General features: G+C 39.9%; 2 protein-coding genes and 1 long non-coding RNA gene across 13 annotated transcripts in view; 2 read left to right on the top strand and 1 right to left on the bottom strand.

The window, feature by feature from the left end:
- nbeab (neurobeachin b) overlaps window positions 1–4,856 on the top strand; it is a 258,747-nt gene extending 253,891 nt beyond the window's left edge. For all 8 annotated transcript variants that reach the window (XM_034866233.1, XM_034866253.1, XM_034866267.1 and 5 more), the window contains one exon: window positions 3,601–4,856. In XM_034866233.1, the coding sequence (XP_034722124.1) occupies window positions 3,601–3,691 (91 nt within the window). In that variant the 3' untranslated portion in view covers window positions 3,692–4,856. The remainder of the gene's footprint in view (window positions 1–3,600) is intronic.
- Window positions 3,780–20,043, bottom strand: part of LOC117941518 (serine/threonine-protein kinase DCLK1-like) — a 27,818-nt gene continuing 11,554 nt past the window's right edge. The window contains exons 5-17 of one of the 4 annotated variants that reach the window (XM_034866547.1): window positions 18,255–18,371; window positions 15,507–15,601; window positions 14,925–15,012; window positions 14,646–14,815; window positions 14,302–14,421; window positions 13,874–14,020; window positions 13,118–13,251; window positions 12,889–12,966; window positions 12,628–12,724; window positions 12,436–12,516; window positions 12,223–12,336; window positions 11,374–11,447; window positions 10,733–10,790 (exon numbers count right to left, since the gene is read on the bottom strand). In XM_034866547.1, coding sequence (XP_034722438.1) covers window positions 10,733–10,790; window positions 11,374–11,447; window positions 12,223–12,336; window positions 12,436–12,516; window positions 12,628–12,724; window positions 12,889–12,966; window positions 13,118–13,251; window positions 13,874–14,020; window positions 14,302–14,421; window positions 14,646–14,815; window positions 14,925–15,012; window positions 15,507–15,601; window positions 18,255–18,371 — 1,373 coding nt within the window. Of the gene's footprint in view, window positions 3,968–10,226; window positions 10,791–11,373; window positions 11,448–12,222; window positions 12,337–12,435; window positions 12,517–12,627; window positions 12,725–12,888; window positions 12,967–13,117; window positions 13,252–13,873; window positions 14,021–14,301; window positions 14,422–14,645; window positions 14,816–14,924; window positions 15,013–15,506; window positions 15,602–18,254; window positions 18,372–20,043 lie in introns of those variants that run through there. The other 3 variants (XM_034866541.1, XM_034866528.1, XM_034866535.1) reach the window with 3 other exon arrangements.
- Window positions 12,056–20,043, top strand: part of LOC117941631 — a 24,947-nt gene continuing 16,959 nt past the window's right edge. The window contains exon 1 of the long non-coding RNA XR_004655936.1: window positions 12,056–12,066. This is a non-coding gene — a long non-coding RNA (uncharacterized LOC117941631). The remainder of the gene's footprint in view (window positions 12,067–20,043) is intronic.

Genomic DNA, 20,043 nt, shown 5'->3' with positions numbered 1-20,043 from the left:
CACTTATTTTAGCACAAAGTTATCAGACGTGTATTGTACAAGTCTATTGGCCGGTTTTCATTAACGTTTGCATTCTGCAAGATTCGTCAGGAGTTGTGTAATGGGCGGCGGGACGGCGACAGTGTTCGCTCTGAGGCCATAAGCCTGACGTCAGCATGTGACCCTGGCAGTCAAGAGAGTTGGAACATTCAAGCTGCACTTCACAGCCACCGGGCGAACCCCCCTGAGCACTTACAGTCCGGTTCAAAACAGAGGCCTCTTTCTTAAGCAAATTAATTCTGCTCCATCATGACTGACTGCATGACCTGTTAAGGTAGGCAGAGGATGGTGAGATAGAGGCTGACATTTTCTAAATAACATCAGGGACTATAAATTAAGCACTGCATGACATGCTATTTTTAAAATTTCTATCAACACCACTTAACATATCTCTTCAATGAAATATTTTAAGAACCCAGTTATAATCTTTTTCCTCAGTAAGTTGACATTAGGTAACATAAGGGAGCCATTTACAGAGGGGCTTTCTGCAGCAGCTCTCTGCGCTTGAACATTTAAGCCCTTGGGGTGTAGCAGTATAAGCCGACCCTGTGAAATCAACTGCTTTTCCTACAAACCAGTCAGCCGTGGACACGGGGAAAGGGGTTGCAGAACTCGATGGTGTTGTCAGACGACTCCCGAAATCTACTGTCACAGCCCCTGCTGACCTCCTCTGCTCGTTTCATTCACCACTATAGACATTTTCACAAACTGGAAACAATCACTTATTACATGTTGGTTCCTTGAATTACCTTTAAATTAGAATACAATACACATTAGACACTGGCCCATGTATGGAGAGACGTTGGTCTGCAATCCTAATGCAAAGCAGGAAAGAACGCATTAGTGCATTCATGGCTGTGACACTAGTGGCCAAACACATTCTTAATCCCTCTTCATTTACAGAGCTCTCCCCAATGCACCGACAGTCTGACGCACTCATTTTGAAGTACAACCATTGTTTTAAATGGCCAAACATGCACCAAAAAAGTTATGATGGACATCAAACTGCTTTGAAACCTCAAAATGAGGACCCAGCACAACCAAAGCAGTTTTTTAGCTGAACTACATGTTTGGAGAGAACTACTGTAATACGCGCTCTCTCTTTTTTTCTAGCTAACGTCCTGTGATGTGACTAGCGTGCGCACATCGCCATGTTGATGCTAAAACAATATTGTTCAGTCCTAGCCTATAACCTTGTTTTGTAGTCTAAAGTGATTACTATAAGTGAAAATTAATGAACACAACTTAATATAATTTAAAAACTAGAAAATAGGTTTACTTCAGGAAAAGTGTGTGAATATCGAAAAGCTAAATTGCTAAACTGGATAGTTGGAAAAAGTGGGGGATGGTTTTAATTAGTATGAATTCCATTGAAAAGTTGGATAACACCATAGAATAAAGTGTTAAAAAGATTCCGCAAGGTGAAATTCATTTTGTACTAATTTTCACTCTGTTAGTACAAATGCAGGGCTGAATTACACACGAGCTCCGAGCCAATACATGTTCATACTACTTGTCAACATACCATACTGTGACTTTTTTCGACATGCTATAGTGTTAGGATGGTTGTAGCGCAGTTGGGTTGGGAATCAGTGGGTTTTTATAACTTCTTTAGACATACTACAGTATGACTTTGTCGACATTCTATACTACAACAGTTTGAATCTTTGACATGCTGTAGTGTTAGCTCAGTCGTTAGAGACTATTGACTATTATATGAAGGTTGATAGGTGTAGAATGTACTTTTTTTTAAATCACTAAACATACTACACTATGCCTTTATCATATAGTGTGAGGGTTACTTGTAACTCCCTCGTTTGAGAGTTGGGTTGGGAATCAGAGGGTTGCCAGTTCAAGTCATAATATTTTAGTCCATAAGGACTAAAATATGGAGCTTGGATTGCTAGCTCAGGACCTATAGAGCTATAGATCTGAGCATGTGTTCAGCCCCGTTTTAAGACAAGACTTTTTTTAATCAATTTAACATACTTTTTCTATGACCTTTTGTTGACAGACCATGCTATAGCATTAGGGGTAGTTCAGTCAGTAGAGGGTTGGGAATAAGGGTTCCCGTACACACTAAAATATAGAGGATTGGATGACTTTTTTTGACGTGCTATAGTGTTAAGCAGAGTTGGGTTGTACGGACTCAAATATGGAGATTGGATTGGCAGCTGTAGAACTATAGGTCCTGGGCATGTGTTCAGCCCTGTGTTTACTTGACATACTATGACTACTTTTTTTCCGGCATACTTTATCTTTTGTCATACTATATTATGACTTTTTTTTCAACATGTTATAGCATTAGGGGTAAGTGTAGCTCAGTCGGTAGAGGGTCCCTATACAGACTAAAATATAGAGATTGGATGACTTTTTTCGACATATTGTGACTTTTGATAACATATCTGACATACCATAGCATGACTTTTTGTCAACATACTATACTGTGACATTTTTTTCACCTCGACATTCTATACTAACTTTTTCATCCCCTTTTTTCGACATGCTATAGCATTAGGGGTAGTTGTAGCTCAGTCGGTAGGGGGTTGGGAATAAGAGTACCGACTAAAATATAGAGCTTGGATTGGATGACTTTTGTCAACAAAGTCAGATTATGTCAACTTCTTTATAAATTTTAAAGACGTCAAAGTATAGTATGTTCAAATAAGTTTTAAAGTTGACATACTATAGTATGTCGTTTTTATCACTTTTTCAACATGCTATACGATGACTTCTTTATAACTTATTTTGACATACTCTGACACACAGTGTGTGAGATATATATCTGTCTCGATCTATATCTCTATATGACAGTTGCAAAAACAACAACAGGGCTGAATTACACACATGCTCAGAACATATACATGCTATATACAGCTACTAACCCAAGCTCCGTACGGGGAATTGATCTGGCAACCCTCAGGTTCCAACTCAATTGATGTTGCGATTCTCTACCGCAATTTTTTGTGGTTGTTGCACAGATGAACCATGATGGAACAAATTGGCAGTACCAGACAGAGTTTTTTAGATTGAGCCTCCAATGAAGTAAAGGGAGCGTATCTTAGCATATTTTAATTGTTCTAGGTTTGCAGAGTAATACTATAGTATGTTGAAAAGTCTGCAAGGGGAAATCCACAATCTTGGAGCTGTGTAAACGTTTTTTAATGTCCGAACCCAGAGTGCCTGTTTGTGACAAAGAAACTATGTAAAATAATTAATCAAAATTGTCACATTTGATGTGCATGGTCAACCCATGTCATAGCTACAAAAAAAATTGTGATGCTGCAGTGGATAACACATGCCTTTAGTGAGGGAGATCTGGGTTCAAATCCAACTGCGATACGTGGACCAATGTGTCCCTGAGCAAGACACTTAAGCCCTAGTTGCTCCAGAAGCGTGCAATCTCTAATATATAGCAATTGTAAGTTGCTTTGGATAAAATCGTCAGCTAAATGACAGGCGATGATGTAACAAAATGACCAAATTGTGGTTTTCTATTATTCCACATTTTAGTACGGTGAATCTAATGTTTTGTTTTTTCATTGTTTTGTTGCTCTTTAGGACTTTGATCACAGGCATGGCCTCTGGCAGTATCGTGGCGTTTAACATTGATTTCAACCGGTGGCACTACGAGCATCAAAACAGGTACTGAGCAGAGACAGATCCACACCGAAGAAGGCAAAGCTGAGTGTTAAGAGTAGCACTAATCAACCAGTGATCAAGCTGTGCTGCAGAAGAATCACAAAGCATGGAGAAGATGCAGTGTGACACTAAACTGACACTAATGAAGAACAAGGGTGCTTACATGTGTTCATCTCCTCTATGGCAGACCTGTTGCTCAACAATCTGGATGCATGCTCTGTTGGTTTTCATGTTGCGACCAAACACCAGCTGATGCATTTCCCCAACTGAGTCAAGCAGGTCTGTTCTGGGCAAGGAGAAGTTAACACAATTACACAGTTAATAAAACATGCTTAATGTAAGCTATTGAGTTCCTGTTTTAAACTGAAAATGCAACACAAAAGGTTAGGAACATTTATACAACATTTGTATGGCAGATACATATCTCACTTGGAACATTTTCTAGAAAATAAAGTTATCCTGTACTGTAAATATTGACAGTGTAAAGTGTTTCTTCCCGGTAAAGGTTGAGATAAAGATCAAAATGCTGTTAGACTAGCCACCGTGTTACTATCATTTCCATCATGCGAGCCATGTATAAATGTTCAAAATGTGTTCATTGGACTTGAGATATTAGTTGGTTAGTAATACATGTTCATGACCATTGTTTGCTCAGTTTTCAACAGTGGTCAGATGTCTGTGTATGTAAAAAGACAATTTTTGTTGTGTTTGATTGTTTGGAAGAAAAGTGAAATTCAGTGTAAGCATAGTCTTTTGTGAAATGTTTTCCATCATGTCAGCAAAAATAGGATAAATTAAATTGAGGACTGTTTATTAATGGCAAACAATTCAAATGATTTACTGCAAGATCTTAAAATAATTCACGTTGGACATTCAAAACACAAGTAATCAGTCTTTTGTTCTTTTTGTTGTTAAGGCATCTTCAAAAAACATTTGGAAGATAATATCTCATGACTGTTAAGGTGTTTGTGGTAAAGCTGTAAGACATTTCAAATACAACTGTCTACAATGTTTGGCGTTGCAAACATTAGTACTGTTACTTGTGCATCTCAGTTTGCTCGTCCATTTTAAATCTGTATTCATGAACACCAGTTCATGCTGAAACACCATGCATTAGTAAGCAATATGACGACTTGGTTGTTGAAAAGGTCCTAGGATTTCAGCTGAGTGACAAATAACTGATTTAATAATACAACAGGATAGTGTTTAAAAATGATCTATTTTTGGTGATGTGAATGCTATTGTGTCCACATTTAATTGCAGAAATTGAGAAGTCTGTTGCTGTGGGCTGACGGTTTAAAATGAACAAATATGCAAATACATTTTGAGTTTGCGTTTCGATTTTCTAGTGGTGTCTCAAGACACCACCCTACCCAAAGCCAATGTTTTGCATGCTAAGAGCTACCGAAGGCATTACTGTGCTTTCCTGTAAAATCATATTATTGCGAATTAAAATTACTTGACAATTATTTTGTTAATGTTGGAATTGAGCTTTGCATTTTGATTTCATGTATTTTAGTTGTATTGCTTTTGCATAAGTTTTGAAAGAGGAATGTTTAAAGAATGTGATATCAAAAATAACTAAATTAAGCTGCTTTCATTATGTTTTGTTGTTTTTAATAAAAGTGAATAAACATACCAGTATTTCTTGTTAAGCTTTTACTCGAACATTCATGCATGTATAAATGCTAATTCCTGATAATGTGTATAACTATGGCTCAGTAAATATATACATAAGTTAATCAGGGTTAAATGTTGAAAATATGTTAGGCTTGTATTTGATTAGACTGCCACCTGCTGTCTTCATTTGTTGTTGCAGGTTTAATGGGTCCACCACAAGACATCTTGCAAAAACAGCTACTGACTAATTAAATCCTTTTTATTCCCAGGTTTAGTTTCTTCACAGAGTACATTGTTTGTAAGATGCTTTTTAACAATTTATAATTTTTTTAAATACATTTTCTTTAATTATAAAGTGTTTTTTGTACTTATTTAGATTTTTAAGGTCCTTGGAATATAGATGAACAATATAGCATTCCCTTTCTCCATCTGCTTCCACTAACATTCCCAGTTGTCATACTCCATTTAAACATGACATGCTTTTCAGATGACAAACAGCAGATAAAACACATTCCCAAAAAGTCACTATCCCAACTTGCTTTCCTTGTGCTTTTTGGTCCCTCCCTTTGATTCAAAAACGTAAAAGCCCTTTTACAACAAAGTCAGCAGTGCTATATTACATTTGAGATAAAATAGCTATGTACATGGCTTAACTTCGCCGTGGTATGACTATAATCTGCCTTAACTGAAATGCATTCACCAAGACAGCACATACAATGACAAGAGGAACGGTTTCATATCTGACAGGTGAGGACAACTGATTTAAGATGCACATTAACACACATACAGGTTACATTCTCTGATGAAGGGAGAAGGAAATTCACATCCATGAATATTAGGTCTCTGGTAAACCAATGTATGAACTGGTCAGAGAGCACACACCACATACAGTCTAGTGAGCCAGACTTCTTAGTCATGTTTGATCTGATTATTATTTTTAAAAAGTCCAACAAATGTACTGACAGCATTAACAAATATTAAAAAAGTATGTGTTATCCTGGAAGCACTGTTGTGTTTACGACATTTAATATCTCTCTCTCTCTCTAGAGGTGTGTTGGCTGCCAACAATAACGACAAGCAACAGATCCATTCTAACTCATTTCAGCATTTCAAAAGGACAAATTTGATACTGTGCTCATTGGGCAGTACACCTAATTGCACTTAAATCCATGTGTGCTAAGCCAAGGCTCTAAACATGCACTTACTACCAACTACACAGCACTGACATTGAACGGTACCACCACTGAATTACAATCACAGACGTGTAACAAATCAAGTGTTTCAATAATCATTCTCAAGCACTCCGGTGAGCTGATCTAGCAACAGTCAAACAATAGTGTCCTTAAATCACTTAGAGTCATGCTACTGGCTGGTAAGACAATGTTGTCCAACACACAAGAAGTTCTGTTCATTACAGATAATTCTGATGGTATAATTTAGCAGCATGTCTTTTTTGGTGTCTCAAGTCCTCTTAAACAGTGTGTCTAAAGTTTATGCACTTCAACAGCACAGAGTGAGCTAGATGTCATATAGCAAAAAGGTGACTTAGAGTTGCATTTGTTGTGTTTTTTTAAACAAATGTGTGTTGAAACCAGGATAATAAGGTGAATGTACGGTCAGGTCACAAAACCATGAAATTATATGTTTTGCATTTACAGTGGCTTGAATAAGTTTACACACCCATGCTAAAGTTGACTAGAAAGAGCAATAAAATAAAACATCTTTTGGAAATTGATCTTAATGCCTTGATTCAAAACATTTATGAAAATCCAACCTTTTTAGGACACCCATTTGCTTTGTTAAACGTATTGTAAATAAATAAATAAATAAATAAATAAAAGTTCTTCCTTAAAATACAGGTGGGCATAATAATATACACAACCCTATATTTAATTCCTATAGAGGCAGGCACATTTTTATTTTCAAAGGCCAGTTATTTCATGGATCCAGGATACTATTCATCTTGATAAAGTTCCCTTGGCCTTTGAAATTAAAATAACCCCACATCATCACATATTCTTCACCATTGATAGAGATTGGCATGGTGTTATTTCAGTGAGTTTAATAGCTGGTTTGATTTGCATTGATGATCAATTGAAAAGTTCCCTATGCTTGTCTCTAGGTATGGTGAAGGGTATGTGATGATATGGGGATATGCCATTTTAATTCTGTCTTGAAACTTATTCAAGCCATTGTAAGTGCTTCATGAAGCAGGTCATCTCTTCTGCAGTATACAAAATAAACCAGTAGAGGGTTCTAGAGTACTACAATGATCCAGTGCTTGTTTTGTAGAAATCAGGCTTTTTTCAAAAGGTGGTCTAAGACAGTCCAAAATTATAGTAAACATTAACACCTGACACCCATATCTAGAAACTGGAGTGCTGAAACTGTAAAGTCACTAAGTATAAACTGTTAAACTACTCCACAGACAATAAATTGGGAAATGACACTGAGGCTACATTTACATTACTACATTTTGGTTTTTACGTAGAGTTTTGCTGAAAGCGATTGACATGCACACAAGTGTTTTTAGCTCCAGTAGCATAACTAATCTCCCAAACTGCAACATTCTCGTCTGCTGGCCACATGCTTTCAACTGGAGGCAGCATGTACAGTGAAGAAAACAAGTATTTGAACACCCTGCTATTTTGCAAGTTCTCCCACTTAGAAATCATGGAGGGGTCTGAAATTGTCATCGTAGGTGCATGTCCACTGTGAGAGACATAATCTAAAAAATAAAATTAAAAAAATCCAGAAATCACAATGTATGATTTTTTAACTATTTGTATGATACAGCTGCAAATAAATAATAAAACACCTGTCTATCAGCTGAAATTCTGACACCAAAAAAGACCCGTTAGTCTGCCTTCAAAATGTCCACCTCCACTTCATTTATTATCCTAAATTAGATGCACCTGTTTGAGGACTTTAGCTGCATAAAGACACCTGTCCACCCCATACAATCAGTAAGAATCCAACTACTAACATGGCCAAGACCAAAGAGCTGTCCAAAGACACTAGAGACAAAATTGTACACCTCCACAAGGCTGGAAAGGGCTACGGAGAAATTGCCAAGCAGCTTGGTGAAAAAAGGTCCACTGTTAGAACAATCATTAGAAAATGGAAGAAGCTAAACATGACTGTCAATCTCCCTCGGACTGGGGCTCCCTGCAAGATCTCACCTCGTGGGGTCTCAATGATCCAAAGAAAGGTGAGAAATCAGCCCAGAACTACACGGGAGGAGCTGGTGAATGACCTGAATAGAGCTGGGACCACCGTTTCCAAGGTTACTGTTGTCATGGTTTGAAATCATGCATGCCACGGAAGATTACCTAATTGTATTATCCAGCAAGATGTCAAGGCCCGTCTTAAGTTTGCCAATTACCATTTGGGTGGTCAGATGAGACCAAAATAAAACGTTTTGGTCATAATTCCATTAACCGTGTTTGGAGGAAGAAGAATGATAAGTACCATCCCAAGAACACCATCCCTCCTGTGAAGCATGGGGGTGGTAGCATCATGCTTTGGGGGTGCTTTTCTGCACATGGGACAGGGCGACTGCACTGTATTAAGGAGAGGATGACCGGGCCATGTATTGCGAGATTTTGGGAAACAACCTCCTTCCCTCAGTTAGAGCATTGAAGATGGGTTGAAGCTGGGTCTGCCAACATGACAATGACCCAAAGCACACAGCCAGGATAACCAAGGAGTGGCTCCGTAAGAAGCATATCAAGGTTCTGGCATGGCCTAGTCAGTCTCCAGACCTAAACCCAATAGAGAATCTTTGGAGGGAGCTCAAACTCTGTTTCTCAGGGACAGCCCAGAAACCTGACTGATCTAGAGTCTTAGATACTTATTTTCCTCGCTGTATACTCTGTCCGTTGCTGGTAGTTGCCATGGTAATGTTAGTAGCTTAGTCCCAGAGAACAACATATCATGAGACCCAATCAGGCGGCATAGAGCTGCCGTCAGTTGGTGTTGCGAAAGGTCTTCGTTTGCGGCCGTTGAGACTGCAACACAACCCCGCAGATTCCAAACCAAAACGGGCTCTGAAAAGCCAGAGCAGTGTGAATATGACAAGGTGTGAACGTAGCAAAAGATATTTGTTTTTAAACCAAAACCTAGCAATGTAAATGTAGTCTGAGAGCACCCAGGGGAATGTTCTGAGCATATGGGTACATGTTCTGTTTCATAACCAAAACAATACAATAGAATAAAGCTCATTGGGGTTTAAAAAAGGAAACAAGGGCACCCAGATAGTCCATAGACTATAGGTTTACTCCTAAACGCAGTGGGGCCGGGTTCGACTCTGACCTGCGGCCCTTTGCTGCATGTCATTCCCCCTCTCTCTAAAAGGGGGTTTCATGTCTTCAGCTGTCCTGTCAAAACATTTGAATAATCTTTAATAAAAGAGGAAAAAAAACCAGACCCATTACCTCTGGTGTAGCTCCAGATTTTATACCTGATTACATCACAGGTTTGGATTTACCCCTCTAGTTTCTGGTATTAAATAACATATTGGAATTTTTTAATTTGGGTGGCGTTTCCCATATGCTTTGGCTACATTGAACGTGTAACGTACGCGGAACTGTTCATGGACCGGATGTGGCATGGGATGTATCTTTTAATTGGTTAAACCTTTAGTGCACACACAGTATACGCCACAGGCGAGACAGTGAGCTTTTGCTTTGGGAATGTTGATGTTTCTTCAGCGTTGGGAAAACTTTAATTTACTGTCAGAGGACGCATGGGAGGGAAACAAATGAAACTGCCAATATGCTCACTGACTAGTTGACAAGTCGATTCCTTTATCTATATCTGTACTTTAATTTGAAGACATATAGACCCTTTATGAACAATTACTGTGTAAAAAAGGGTGCACACACTTTGCGTAAAATGTATAAATAGAAGACTGTCCCCTTTTCACGCTTTTAGAGCGGATTTCCCTGGAGCTTACACACCACTACGCGTTGCTCTCGTGTCCGGTGTAGCCAGTTTCATTGATTATAGTGGAAGCGTATTTTTGGAACATCCACTCCGCATACGTTATGTTTTAATGTAGCGCCCGTTAAAGGTATATTCTTTGATCCAGAGTCTAACTTGTCCTCTACTCCGATGAATGCATTTTTAAAGTATTGTGACTGGGATTTTTTTTTTTTTTAAAAGATCAGTATTCAATCTGTGAATGTCCAAGTCAGCAGACTGAACCCAATAGTGGATCTTTCCGTTTTGCACCCTCTCCACTTTTCCATGGAGGAGTGGACAGAGCTGTGGCCTCTGGAAGGCTGTTAGAACGGAGAGGTGAGTGAACGCACAGTCCCTGCCGAACCAGGGGAATAGTCCTCAGACTCAGAGTGGAACTCAGTGGCGGGGATGCCGGGGTTGGAAAAGCGGGATGGGGAAATACTGTGAGGGAGTTGGGGAGCGAGCTTCACATCCTGGTGGCGTCTTCGTCGGAAAACTTGCTTCTCCTTATCAAGTGACGTGGTCTGAGAGAGGGTGACACAGCAGCTATAGTTAGGTTCTCCACAAGACCACAGAGATGAGGTATACAATCAACCACCAGTGAGACACTTGGCAAAGGTTAGATTAGCCAATGTTTGCATGCAGTTGTATCTGGAAAGCCTCACAGCAATTCTCAGTTTAAATTCTTGTGACAGAGAAAGTTTCACTTCAATTTGTGACAAAGCAAACTAGTGCAGTGCTCAACTTAACCAGGAGAAGCAACAAGCGGCCAAAAGGTCTGCCAATGTCAGGTGTGACATCTCTATGTCTGTGATAGCACTTCTTACAACATTCAGTTGTTCTATGTGTCACGTGAACCCTAAGATGCCGTTAGCATTAAGGATGCATAACTTGTTCATTCAGAATAAGTAAATAGCAAGGCGACCAGGTGAGAGGAAACGGCCACAGCAATAGTGAGATGACCAACGGGACAAAGATATGGTGTTGATGAGGTAAATGAAAAGTAAGGCGTGGGAAGGGCTTCTTTGGAAATGGAAGCAATGGAAATGGAGATTGCCAGCACTTTGCCATAGAAGAACTGCATAGTTGCGCTATGCTGTGTCATACCTTATCCAGTACAATCCTGGATGCTGGATGTGGACCAAAGACCCTGACCTTTGGATGGTAAAGTCCTGGTCCAGCTAAGCAGAGAGAACAGGTGCAACTCAGAGGATCACCTTGAACTCAAAGCATCACTGATCTGATTGACAAGAAGGTGCACAACTCTAAATTGCTATTATAACTACTATGATGTAAAGGGGAAGTAAAATAATGTCCCAAAAATGTCACCGTCAACTGACTTATCGGTCAGAGAAATGTTTTTTTTTATTTGGCAACAAACAACTGAGTAGGTATATTATGTAATTAAATTAAAAAGGCAACATACAACAAAATGTAGAGAAATGCAATTGATGTTTCCCCCCCATCAATAGCAAGGAGTAAAAAATATATGACTTCCTGAATACGCCAATTGAACAATTCCAGCTGAGCTTTATAACTATTTCAAGAAATCATATACTGAAACGTAGCCATTGTAGGCCAACTATGTTATTTAAAAGCTCTCCCAACAACAGTGCTGACAGCCCCATCTAACGAAAAGGATGAGAGGCCAGGGCACACACAGGGAGACCCGGCAGCAAGAAGCAGATGGATGAGCTGATGTATACACTGAATGAAGCCGAGAAGTCACTTAATTATAGAAAAAAGATGGATTCACTTGCTGCTTTGCCAAAAATAAAAGGAAAGTGATAAAAAGCAGGAGTTAAGCAAGAGATGAAAAAAAAAAAATCCGATTTTCAATTCTAAATGGCATCCAAAGCATCACTAAAGCAAATAAAATGAATGAGCCAAAATGTGATATACTGATGCAGAGTTGCATGTGTGTGTGTGTGTGTGTGTGTGTGTATCATTGCTTACTGTAATGACTGACACTCCTGCTGTAGTGTTGTTGAGCTTGGGCCCGGTGTTGAAGTGCTTCTTGATCTTCCCAGCCACAGGCAGCTGGTACTCACTCTTCGAGACACTATCATCCTGAAAAAATACAAAAGGACAAAGCTTCAGGAACTACCTGCTGTTTCATACTGCACCCTTTCTTAGCAGTACTCTTGTGTACTGACATGGTGAACTTACATTGACCCAGCGGTGATCGAGCACCTGTACAGCTGTGTATCTCTGATCCACCTCTACCTGCAGCATCCCACTGATCAAAGCCTAAATCAAGAGGGGCTACCATGAGACACCACAGCAACACATCACTGACAGACTGGGGTTTTACATGGAGCATAACAATGGCAGATAATGGGAGCACTTCCAGACCCAAACCTTGGCAGTGTCAGTCACATGGTCCCAGTGAGGTGAAGGGAAATCAAGCTTGCCCCTCAAAAGCTGTTCAAAGAGAGCCTCCTGATCTTCACCACTGCTGTATAAAATAAAACAGGGACTATGTCAAGTTCAAACTAAGTTTCACATAATAGTCTATAATGTGATGGCAAACAGACATTTTCATTCCTATGGTTTAAACAAATTGATGTGGTTGAAACACCATACTTATCAAAATAAACCTCCTGATACAAGAGCACATACCCACGGAACGGAGGAAAGCCACACAGCAGTATGTAAGTGATGACTCCAGCTGCCCAAATGTCAACCTTGAGGCCATACCTGTGATTGAAGATTAAAATAGCATGTATCAGAGAGACTATGCACATCTGCAAGTAGCAATAGTCCACAAGAATTGCTGTAGCAGTTTTTGAAACGGATGACGGCATTTCTACTTTATTTCGCAGCAAACGCCCTACTAATAATGTCTCACCCGGTCTCAGCAACAATCTCTGGTGCTACATAGGTGGGTGTGCCGCACACAGTATAGAGGGGCCCGTTGACAACCGTAGCCAAGCCAAAATCACCTAGCTTCAGAGACTTACTACCATCGTGATGTTCAAACACCTGTGAAACAGACAAACAGACAAACACACACACACACACACACGGAAAGTGCTTAATATTATTATTAATTGATATTTTTCACTTTGGTATCAATTGTGTTCTACAATTCTATTTATAGTATCAATTCATAACAAGAGACAATTTATGGATTGAGTAGGTCGAGACCACGTTCTATATAATTTACAAGGACCCAACAGTTCTAGTATTTCCTACCAGAGCAAGCAACAGTGAGACGGTAGTGAGGAAAAACTCCCTTTTAGGAAGAAACCTGGGACAGACCCAGGCTCTTGGAAGCCGGTGTCTGATGGGCCGGTTAGGGTTGAAATAGAATAGTGGAATAGTGGCAATAACAGTCACAGTAAAAGATATTGGAACAGTGACTAAAAATTGTTTGTAGCAGTTCATGGCCTAGCATTGCACTGCACTGCACGGCTAATAATGAGCTGGATAATACAATTAGGTAACACTGAGTGCAGTAAATGAAACAAAAGTTGCAAGCTCTTTTGCAAGCTGGTTCATTGGAGTTGGGGGGGGATTAATACCTATGTGGTTTTAAGGTGCAAAGCTTTTACAATGTAGCTCCCTCACTGTCAATACAGAATCTTTGTAAAGCCATACTTACCAAGAGGTTTTCTGGTTTTATGTCTCTGTGGACAATATTGTGGCTGTGCAAGTACTTGATGGCACTTGCCAGATTGAATAGCATACAGCTGGCGTCTCGCTCTGTGTACTTGTTTGAGGAGGTGATTGCATCAAAGAGATCGCCCCCCTGGAGAAAGAATATTTGGGATGTGAAAGAGTAGGGGTTGCTAGTCTAGTCTAACGTTCTTTAATGTTAAAGGTTGATGCAGCTTTATCTATTAACAGGACTCAAGTAAAATCAAACAATGATATAGACCAATGTACAAAAATTACTAAATAGAAGTCTCGCTAAAAACAAAAGAATTTGGATAGAACAAATTGACCAAAACAATTCACAAATGAGCTATATGAATTTTACTGCATTTGAGCTTTGACATGTTTTCTTAAGAATTAACAAATGTGTAGTACCTTAACCAACTCCATTACAAGAAAGAGCTCACTATAGGTGTCCATTTCCTCAATCAGAAGTACGATGTTGGGATGTTTCACGCGCCGAAGGATTGACACTTCACTCTGGATCATGTGCTCCTGGGTAATTAGAAAATTAAGTCAAAAAAAAAAAGAAATCTACTATCTACTGTATAGTAAAAAAGATGTATACACATAAATGTCATGTTAGTCCCAGCGGAGATAGCAACATACATGCTGACCAATGAAGAAAATAAAGCCATTGACTGAGCATCCAAAACAGAACTCTATCAACATTTTACCCAATTGATAATTGTAGTCAGCAGATGTGAGGGCAGACTCACCTTTCCCCTGCATTTATCTGTGTTGATGATCTTCAGAGCATACTCTCTCCCAGTGGATCTCTCCACACACTCTCGCACCACAGCAAAGTTTCCGTCCCCTAATGTCCTCCCCACTTTGTATCTCTCTGCTATGGAAGCAGGTACTGAGGGGTACTCATCCATTGGCTCAGCTGTGAAGCAAAACGAAAAACAGGAAAAGAAAAGAAAGTCTCTAATGTTAAAACTATGAACAGTAGTCAGTCTTCTTACACTATTTTTAGGTCTTATGCAATGTCTTACCCTCACTACCAGGCCCATCTCCTTCGTCCATTGAGCTGCAAACCTTGGTAGAAGCTAAAGAGAGTGAAGAGCCACTGTGTTGAGATCCCTGGAAAGAAAAGACAGCCATGGAGTGAGAACTAAAGACCCACTTGTCCACAAAAACAAGGCAAACCTTGTTAAAAAAAAAAAAGTAATTACAGCCAGCTTACACAGAGCCTAATTGTTCCATCCTGGCAGTCTTGAGGATGCAGTTTGAAATTAGATAGACATACAGTAAAAAACTGACATGTGGTTAAAAGACTGACATGTGGTTCCAAAAGGGATTGAGAGAAAATAATATTCTCTGCCACACCCACAATACCAACCCCAGCCAGCCTTATGCTTAATTAATGATGGGATCGTTGCTCCAGAGTTGACTGTTATGCACTCCAACACCTAATGTTTGTTTCATTTTGTTTCACCATAATACTTTTAAATATTATTTAATAATAAAGAGAATTGTTAAAACTCCTTCTGAAAGCAACTGGGGTATGATGTATATCTGACATCATAGAAAATAAATCTTTAAGAGATATTTATAGGCACTTCCAATTTTATTACCCGTCGTCTTCGGAGGCTAGCTGGACTGGTTGGAGAGGATCTTGGAGACTTTCCAGATCGAGGTGTGGACAGCTGACTGCCTGCAGTGCCATTAGCTGTTGGTACATTAGAATTGGAAACATCAGCATAATTATGAAATAGTGCAGGATAGACAAAATATACTTTTTATACATAGGACCCTATCTTGCACCCAGCGCAATTGACTTTGTACACTTGTGCATGTATCATTCCTATTTTGCACCTGACGCAGCGGACTTTTCCTCCACAGACTCACGTCGGTAAATTAGGGAATGAACTTAGGTTCCCGGGTACAGCTCAGTAAAAAGAGAAAGTATGTTCCTTGGTGCTATTTTGATGTTTCTGAAAACAATTCCGCCACAGACCGGGGGCCTGTTGCACAAAAGTAGAATAAAGATATCCAGGATAAATGAATAAGCGCAGCTTGACTTAGTGCAACCCACTCATCGCGGCTTAAATCGGTTGCACGTTTGCCGAGCCAGGATTAACAGGTGAAGCTATGTCGAGCCAGGTGTAGATAGCTGGGATATGTGCACGTTCACGGCTTTCTCACATAGACCACGGTATCGATCACAGATTTACTGATGCAGAATTTAAAAGACGCATGCACCATATGTTTCAACCATTGAGCAGCAGCTTCTAATGGAAAGTAACGAGGAGGGGAAGAATATGATATGCAAAAAGAGAAATACGGCTCTTATCAAACAGAGAGAAAAAGCCCAACATAGCGGACCCGACTGAATGTGTGAGGGTGTAAAAATATCTACTTAGCTTATAGTCACTCCACATTTTTACAAAGTTGTAGGCTACACTGTGTTTTAATTGCTTTAAATATGCTCGTTTCATATTTCTGTTTTTATGTGATAAATGTGCTGGTTTTACTGTAAAGTGTCTTTGACTAGCCTACCATGTAAAGCACTATATAAATAAAATGTATTATTAGTTAGCCGTTGCCTTAAAAGTGAGCAGAGGGAATAATGTTCCTCAGGAAATGGACCCTAATGACTCTAGGCTTAATTCCAAACCCTTATTCAAAACGTGAGAATATGTTTTACAACCATATGCACAAATCTCTATAAGCTATATCTAATCTTTGTAAGCTACAATTAATATTCATAGAGAACAATCACAAAGGGACAACAACTAAAAAAATAAGTAAGTGACTTCAATACACGTTGTGAGCATTTGTAAAACAATATTCATGGTTTACTCTTCTGACAAGTACCAAAATAAAAAGATTAAGAACCATTGCGGTGTTCCCGGTGTGATGAATGTGAACTACGCTACATACGTACTGTATATAGGCCACGTTATTGGTCCATGGATGTGAGACTAATTGAGAAGGTTATGAAACCAATGTAAGCTAAAATTAAAAACATTAGGCCTACAAATTAAGGAGTAGCCTAACACAAACTGTCCTTTATTAGAGAAGGATAAGCAACAAGAAAATGAAATCATGACTGTATTTGTCTCTGACCAGTCTGCCATTATTATTATCTGGGAGTATTGCTACATTAATATCGCCACACTTAATCTTCGGAGTGCTTCCTGTAACCTGAAGCTGAGACCACGGACGCTGCGCCGCTCACTTCTACTTTTACAGAGAGAGTGGACACTGACGCCCACCGGGCAGTGGCCACTGGGCAGCGGCCGCACAACAGGTAGCCTCGAAACATTACCATCCCACCGGGAAAAGTCCCACTCCGCATTAAGGTGCCAGTGCAACCATTTCTAACAATCTAAACAACTGTAGTAGGGCTTAAATCAAACTTGCGACAACAATAGTGACAAATAGCCTAATGCATGTTAATAAAAATAAAGTAGATCTGCTTTATTTTTATTAACATGCCATTGAATAACTGTTACACGTTTATTTCGGATCAGACGGCAGCTGATTTGATACATGAGGCTCCAGGATTAATTTTAGCCTGGCTGTTAGCCTGCTCTGGACCAGGCTAGCCGCAAAGAATAAATCTCCATGGTTACTTGGCTGGGTTTAATTCAAAAAAACTTAGTCTAAAGTCATTGGCGCGTTATTCAGATTCTATTGTAAGGGTGCATGCTTGGCCGTAATGTAGAGTGTGCACACTGCGTGTACACTTTGCTTCCATCATCTTACGGACCCAGCAGTTCCCATTTTTTGTAAACCATACAGAAATAAAAGGAAAATATGACCTTGATTCACAACATTTCCATGAATCGTGGATGTGTTGGTGACATAAATGAGGAACTATTAGAGGACTTAAGGCGATGTGTTGTAACTGCATGTGCAGATGCCACTGAACACAAATGCCCCAGCATTTCTTTATTTACATCTTTTTCAAAAAGATTAATCATCACACATGGATGCGTGCACGCCATGTACATGTATTAGCATGTGCCTAGCAAATCCACCATTATGATAGCAATCCGACATTAAACAAGCGCCCCTGCTTTTAAAAGGGAATTGGTTGATTGGTTTATTGCACGTTAAAACCAAACCATACCTGTGAGTAATGTAGCTACTTCAGACCAACCCATTTTAGATTTGTGCTGGGCTCAAGAGTCATTTATCCCGCCGGTATAATAGCAACAGCGTCCAAGATCCACCCACAAAGCTAGTTGCGTTTGCTACTTGTGTTTTAGATCATTAAAATGGGGCCCATAGTGTCTAAGTATAAATATAATCCTATAAAACCCCAGAAACTTTAGAACAATACATTTGCTTCTTTGTGTCACACTCACACTTACCCGAACCAGTGGATGAAGGAGACTTACTCCTGCGGGACATCCCACCACCTCTTGGGGAAGAGAGACCCTGCACGGAGGGGAGGCGGCCATATGATGAAGACTTTGTCACCCTGCACTCTGTAAAGAAAGAAAATACATAATACATTGCTGGAGCAACTTTTTACCTACATAATTCTAGGCTAATTTTATGTTTTGTTTCTAATTTTATGTAAAGGACAAGACTAGGCTTAGAGTATATGGCTGGTCCGAGAAGGGTCAATGTGCTTAAGTGTGGCCAAATTTTTAACAGGAATAGTCAAAAGGTCACTTTAATTCCTAAACATTAATGTTCAACTGCAATTTTCTGTAGTGGTCCCAGTAATAATTGTTCGTAAAGTTTAGTGAACTAGCATATAATATGAAATGATTCAGATGAATAATAACCGTTGAGCTGATTCAATTTGAAAGAGCACGACCCATGAGGAATCTCCAACCATACCAACGTCATCACTTACTCCGGCCAACAGACTTTTGATTTTATAGGACTGGCCCTGAATTACTTGCAGTTCAGCCCAAAAAGTTATTGAATAAGAGCCGCAAATACTAGGGACACAGAAAAGGTGTACAAGAACTGGAGATCATTAACAGGATATTGTCTTCTAGTTAAAACCACAAAGTAATGAGCAATTGGCAGATGAGCTAATTGCTTCTTTGATTGCTTTGAGTCATCACAACAGCACCTGTCATCTGCTCAGGCCCTGCCTACACCACCACCTGGTTCCTGCACTACCCCAGCCCTGCCCCTATCCACATCTGATTCCTGCACCACACCAATCACTGTGAGGGAGCAAGATTTTGGACGAGTACTCATGGCCGTGAACCCAAAGAAGGCTGCTGGCCCAGATGGAGTACCTGGCAAGGTGCTCAGGGCATTCGCTCACTTAGCAACTTCAACTTTTCCCTGGCCCAGGCAGTCATCCCACCCTGCCTAAAATCAGCTAGAATCATCCCTGTGCCAAAGAAGTCTCCCATTACCAGCCTAAATGATTATTGTCCTGTGGCCCTCACCCCAGTAATCATGAAGTGCTTTGAGAGACTCGTTCTCCAACATATCAAGGACTCCCTCCCCATAGACCTGGACCCCTATCAGTTTACATACTGCGAAAACAGATCCACAGAAGATGCCATCGCCGTAGCGCTCTACTATGCGCTGAGCCACCAGGAGCCAAAGCAGAGCTACACCACCGGTCAAAAGTTTGGGGTCACTCACAAACTCCCATTGGACTCTATTATAGACAGAATCCCAGCTGAGATCAGTTGCCTTGTTTTTTTTAACCAGAGCAACAGTTTCCATATTACTCCATATTGTGCTTACATAATTGCAAAAGGGTTGTTTAAGGTTTTCTTAGTTAGTTTTTTTAAATATCAGATTAGTAAACAAAATGTGCCTTTGGAACATTGGATGAATGGTTGATATTAATGTTAATGTAGATATTGCATTAAAGATCAGCCACCCACCCAGATCAGCTGGTATCCTGTCTATAATGGAGTGAAATGGAAATTTGTAAGTGACCTCAAACTTTTGACCGGTAGTGTACGTCTGCATGGTCTTTGTGGATTACAGCTCAGCTCTCAATACAACCACCCCGGCCATCTCATCATCACACTGGTCACTCTCAGCCTCCCCTTTTTCACATGTGCCTAGATCAGGGGTCGGAAAACTTTACCACTCAAAGAGCCATTTGGACCCGTTTCACACAGTAAAGAAAACACTGGGAGCCACAAAACCCTTTTGAAATTTTAAATGAAA

Source organism: Etheostoma cragini, chromosome 3 (assembly GCF_013103735.1).
Source record: "Etheostoma cragini isolate CJK2018 chromosome 3, CSU_Ecrag_1.0, whole genome shotgun sequence".
NCBI classification, from domain to species: Eukaryota; Metazoa; Chordata; class Actinopteri; order Perciformes; family Percidae; genus Etheostoma; species Etheostoma cragini.
This window is presented reverse-complemented; position numbering and strand designations above follow the sequence as displayed.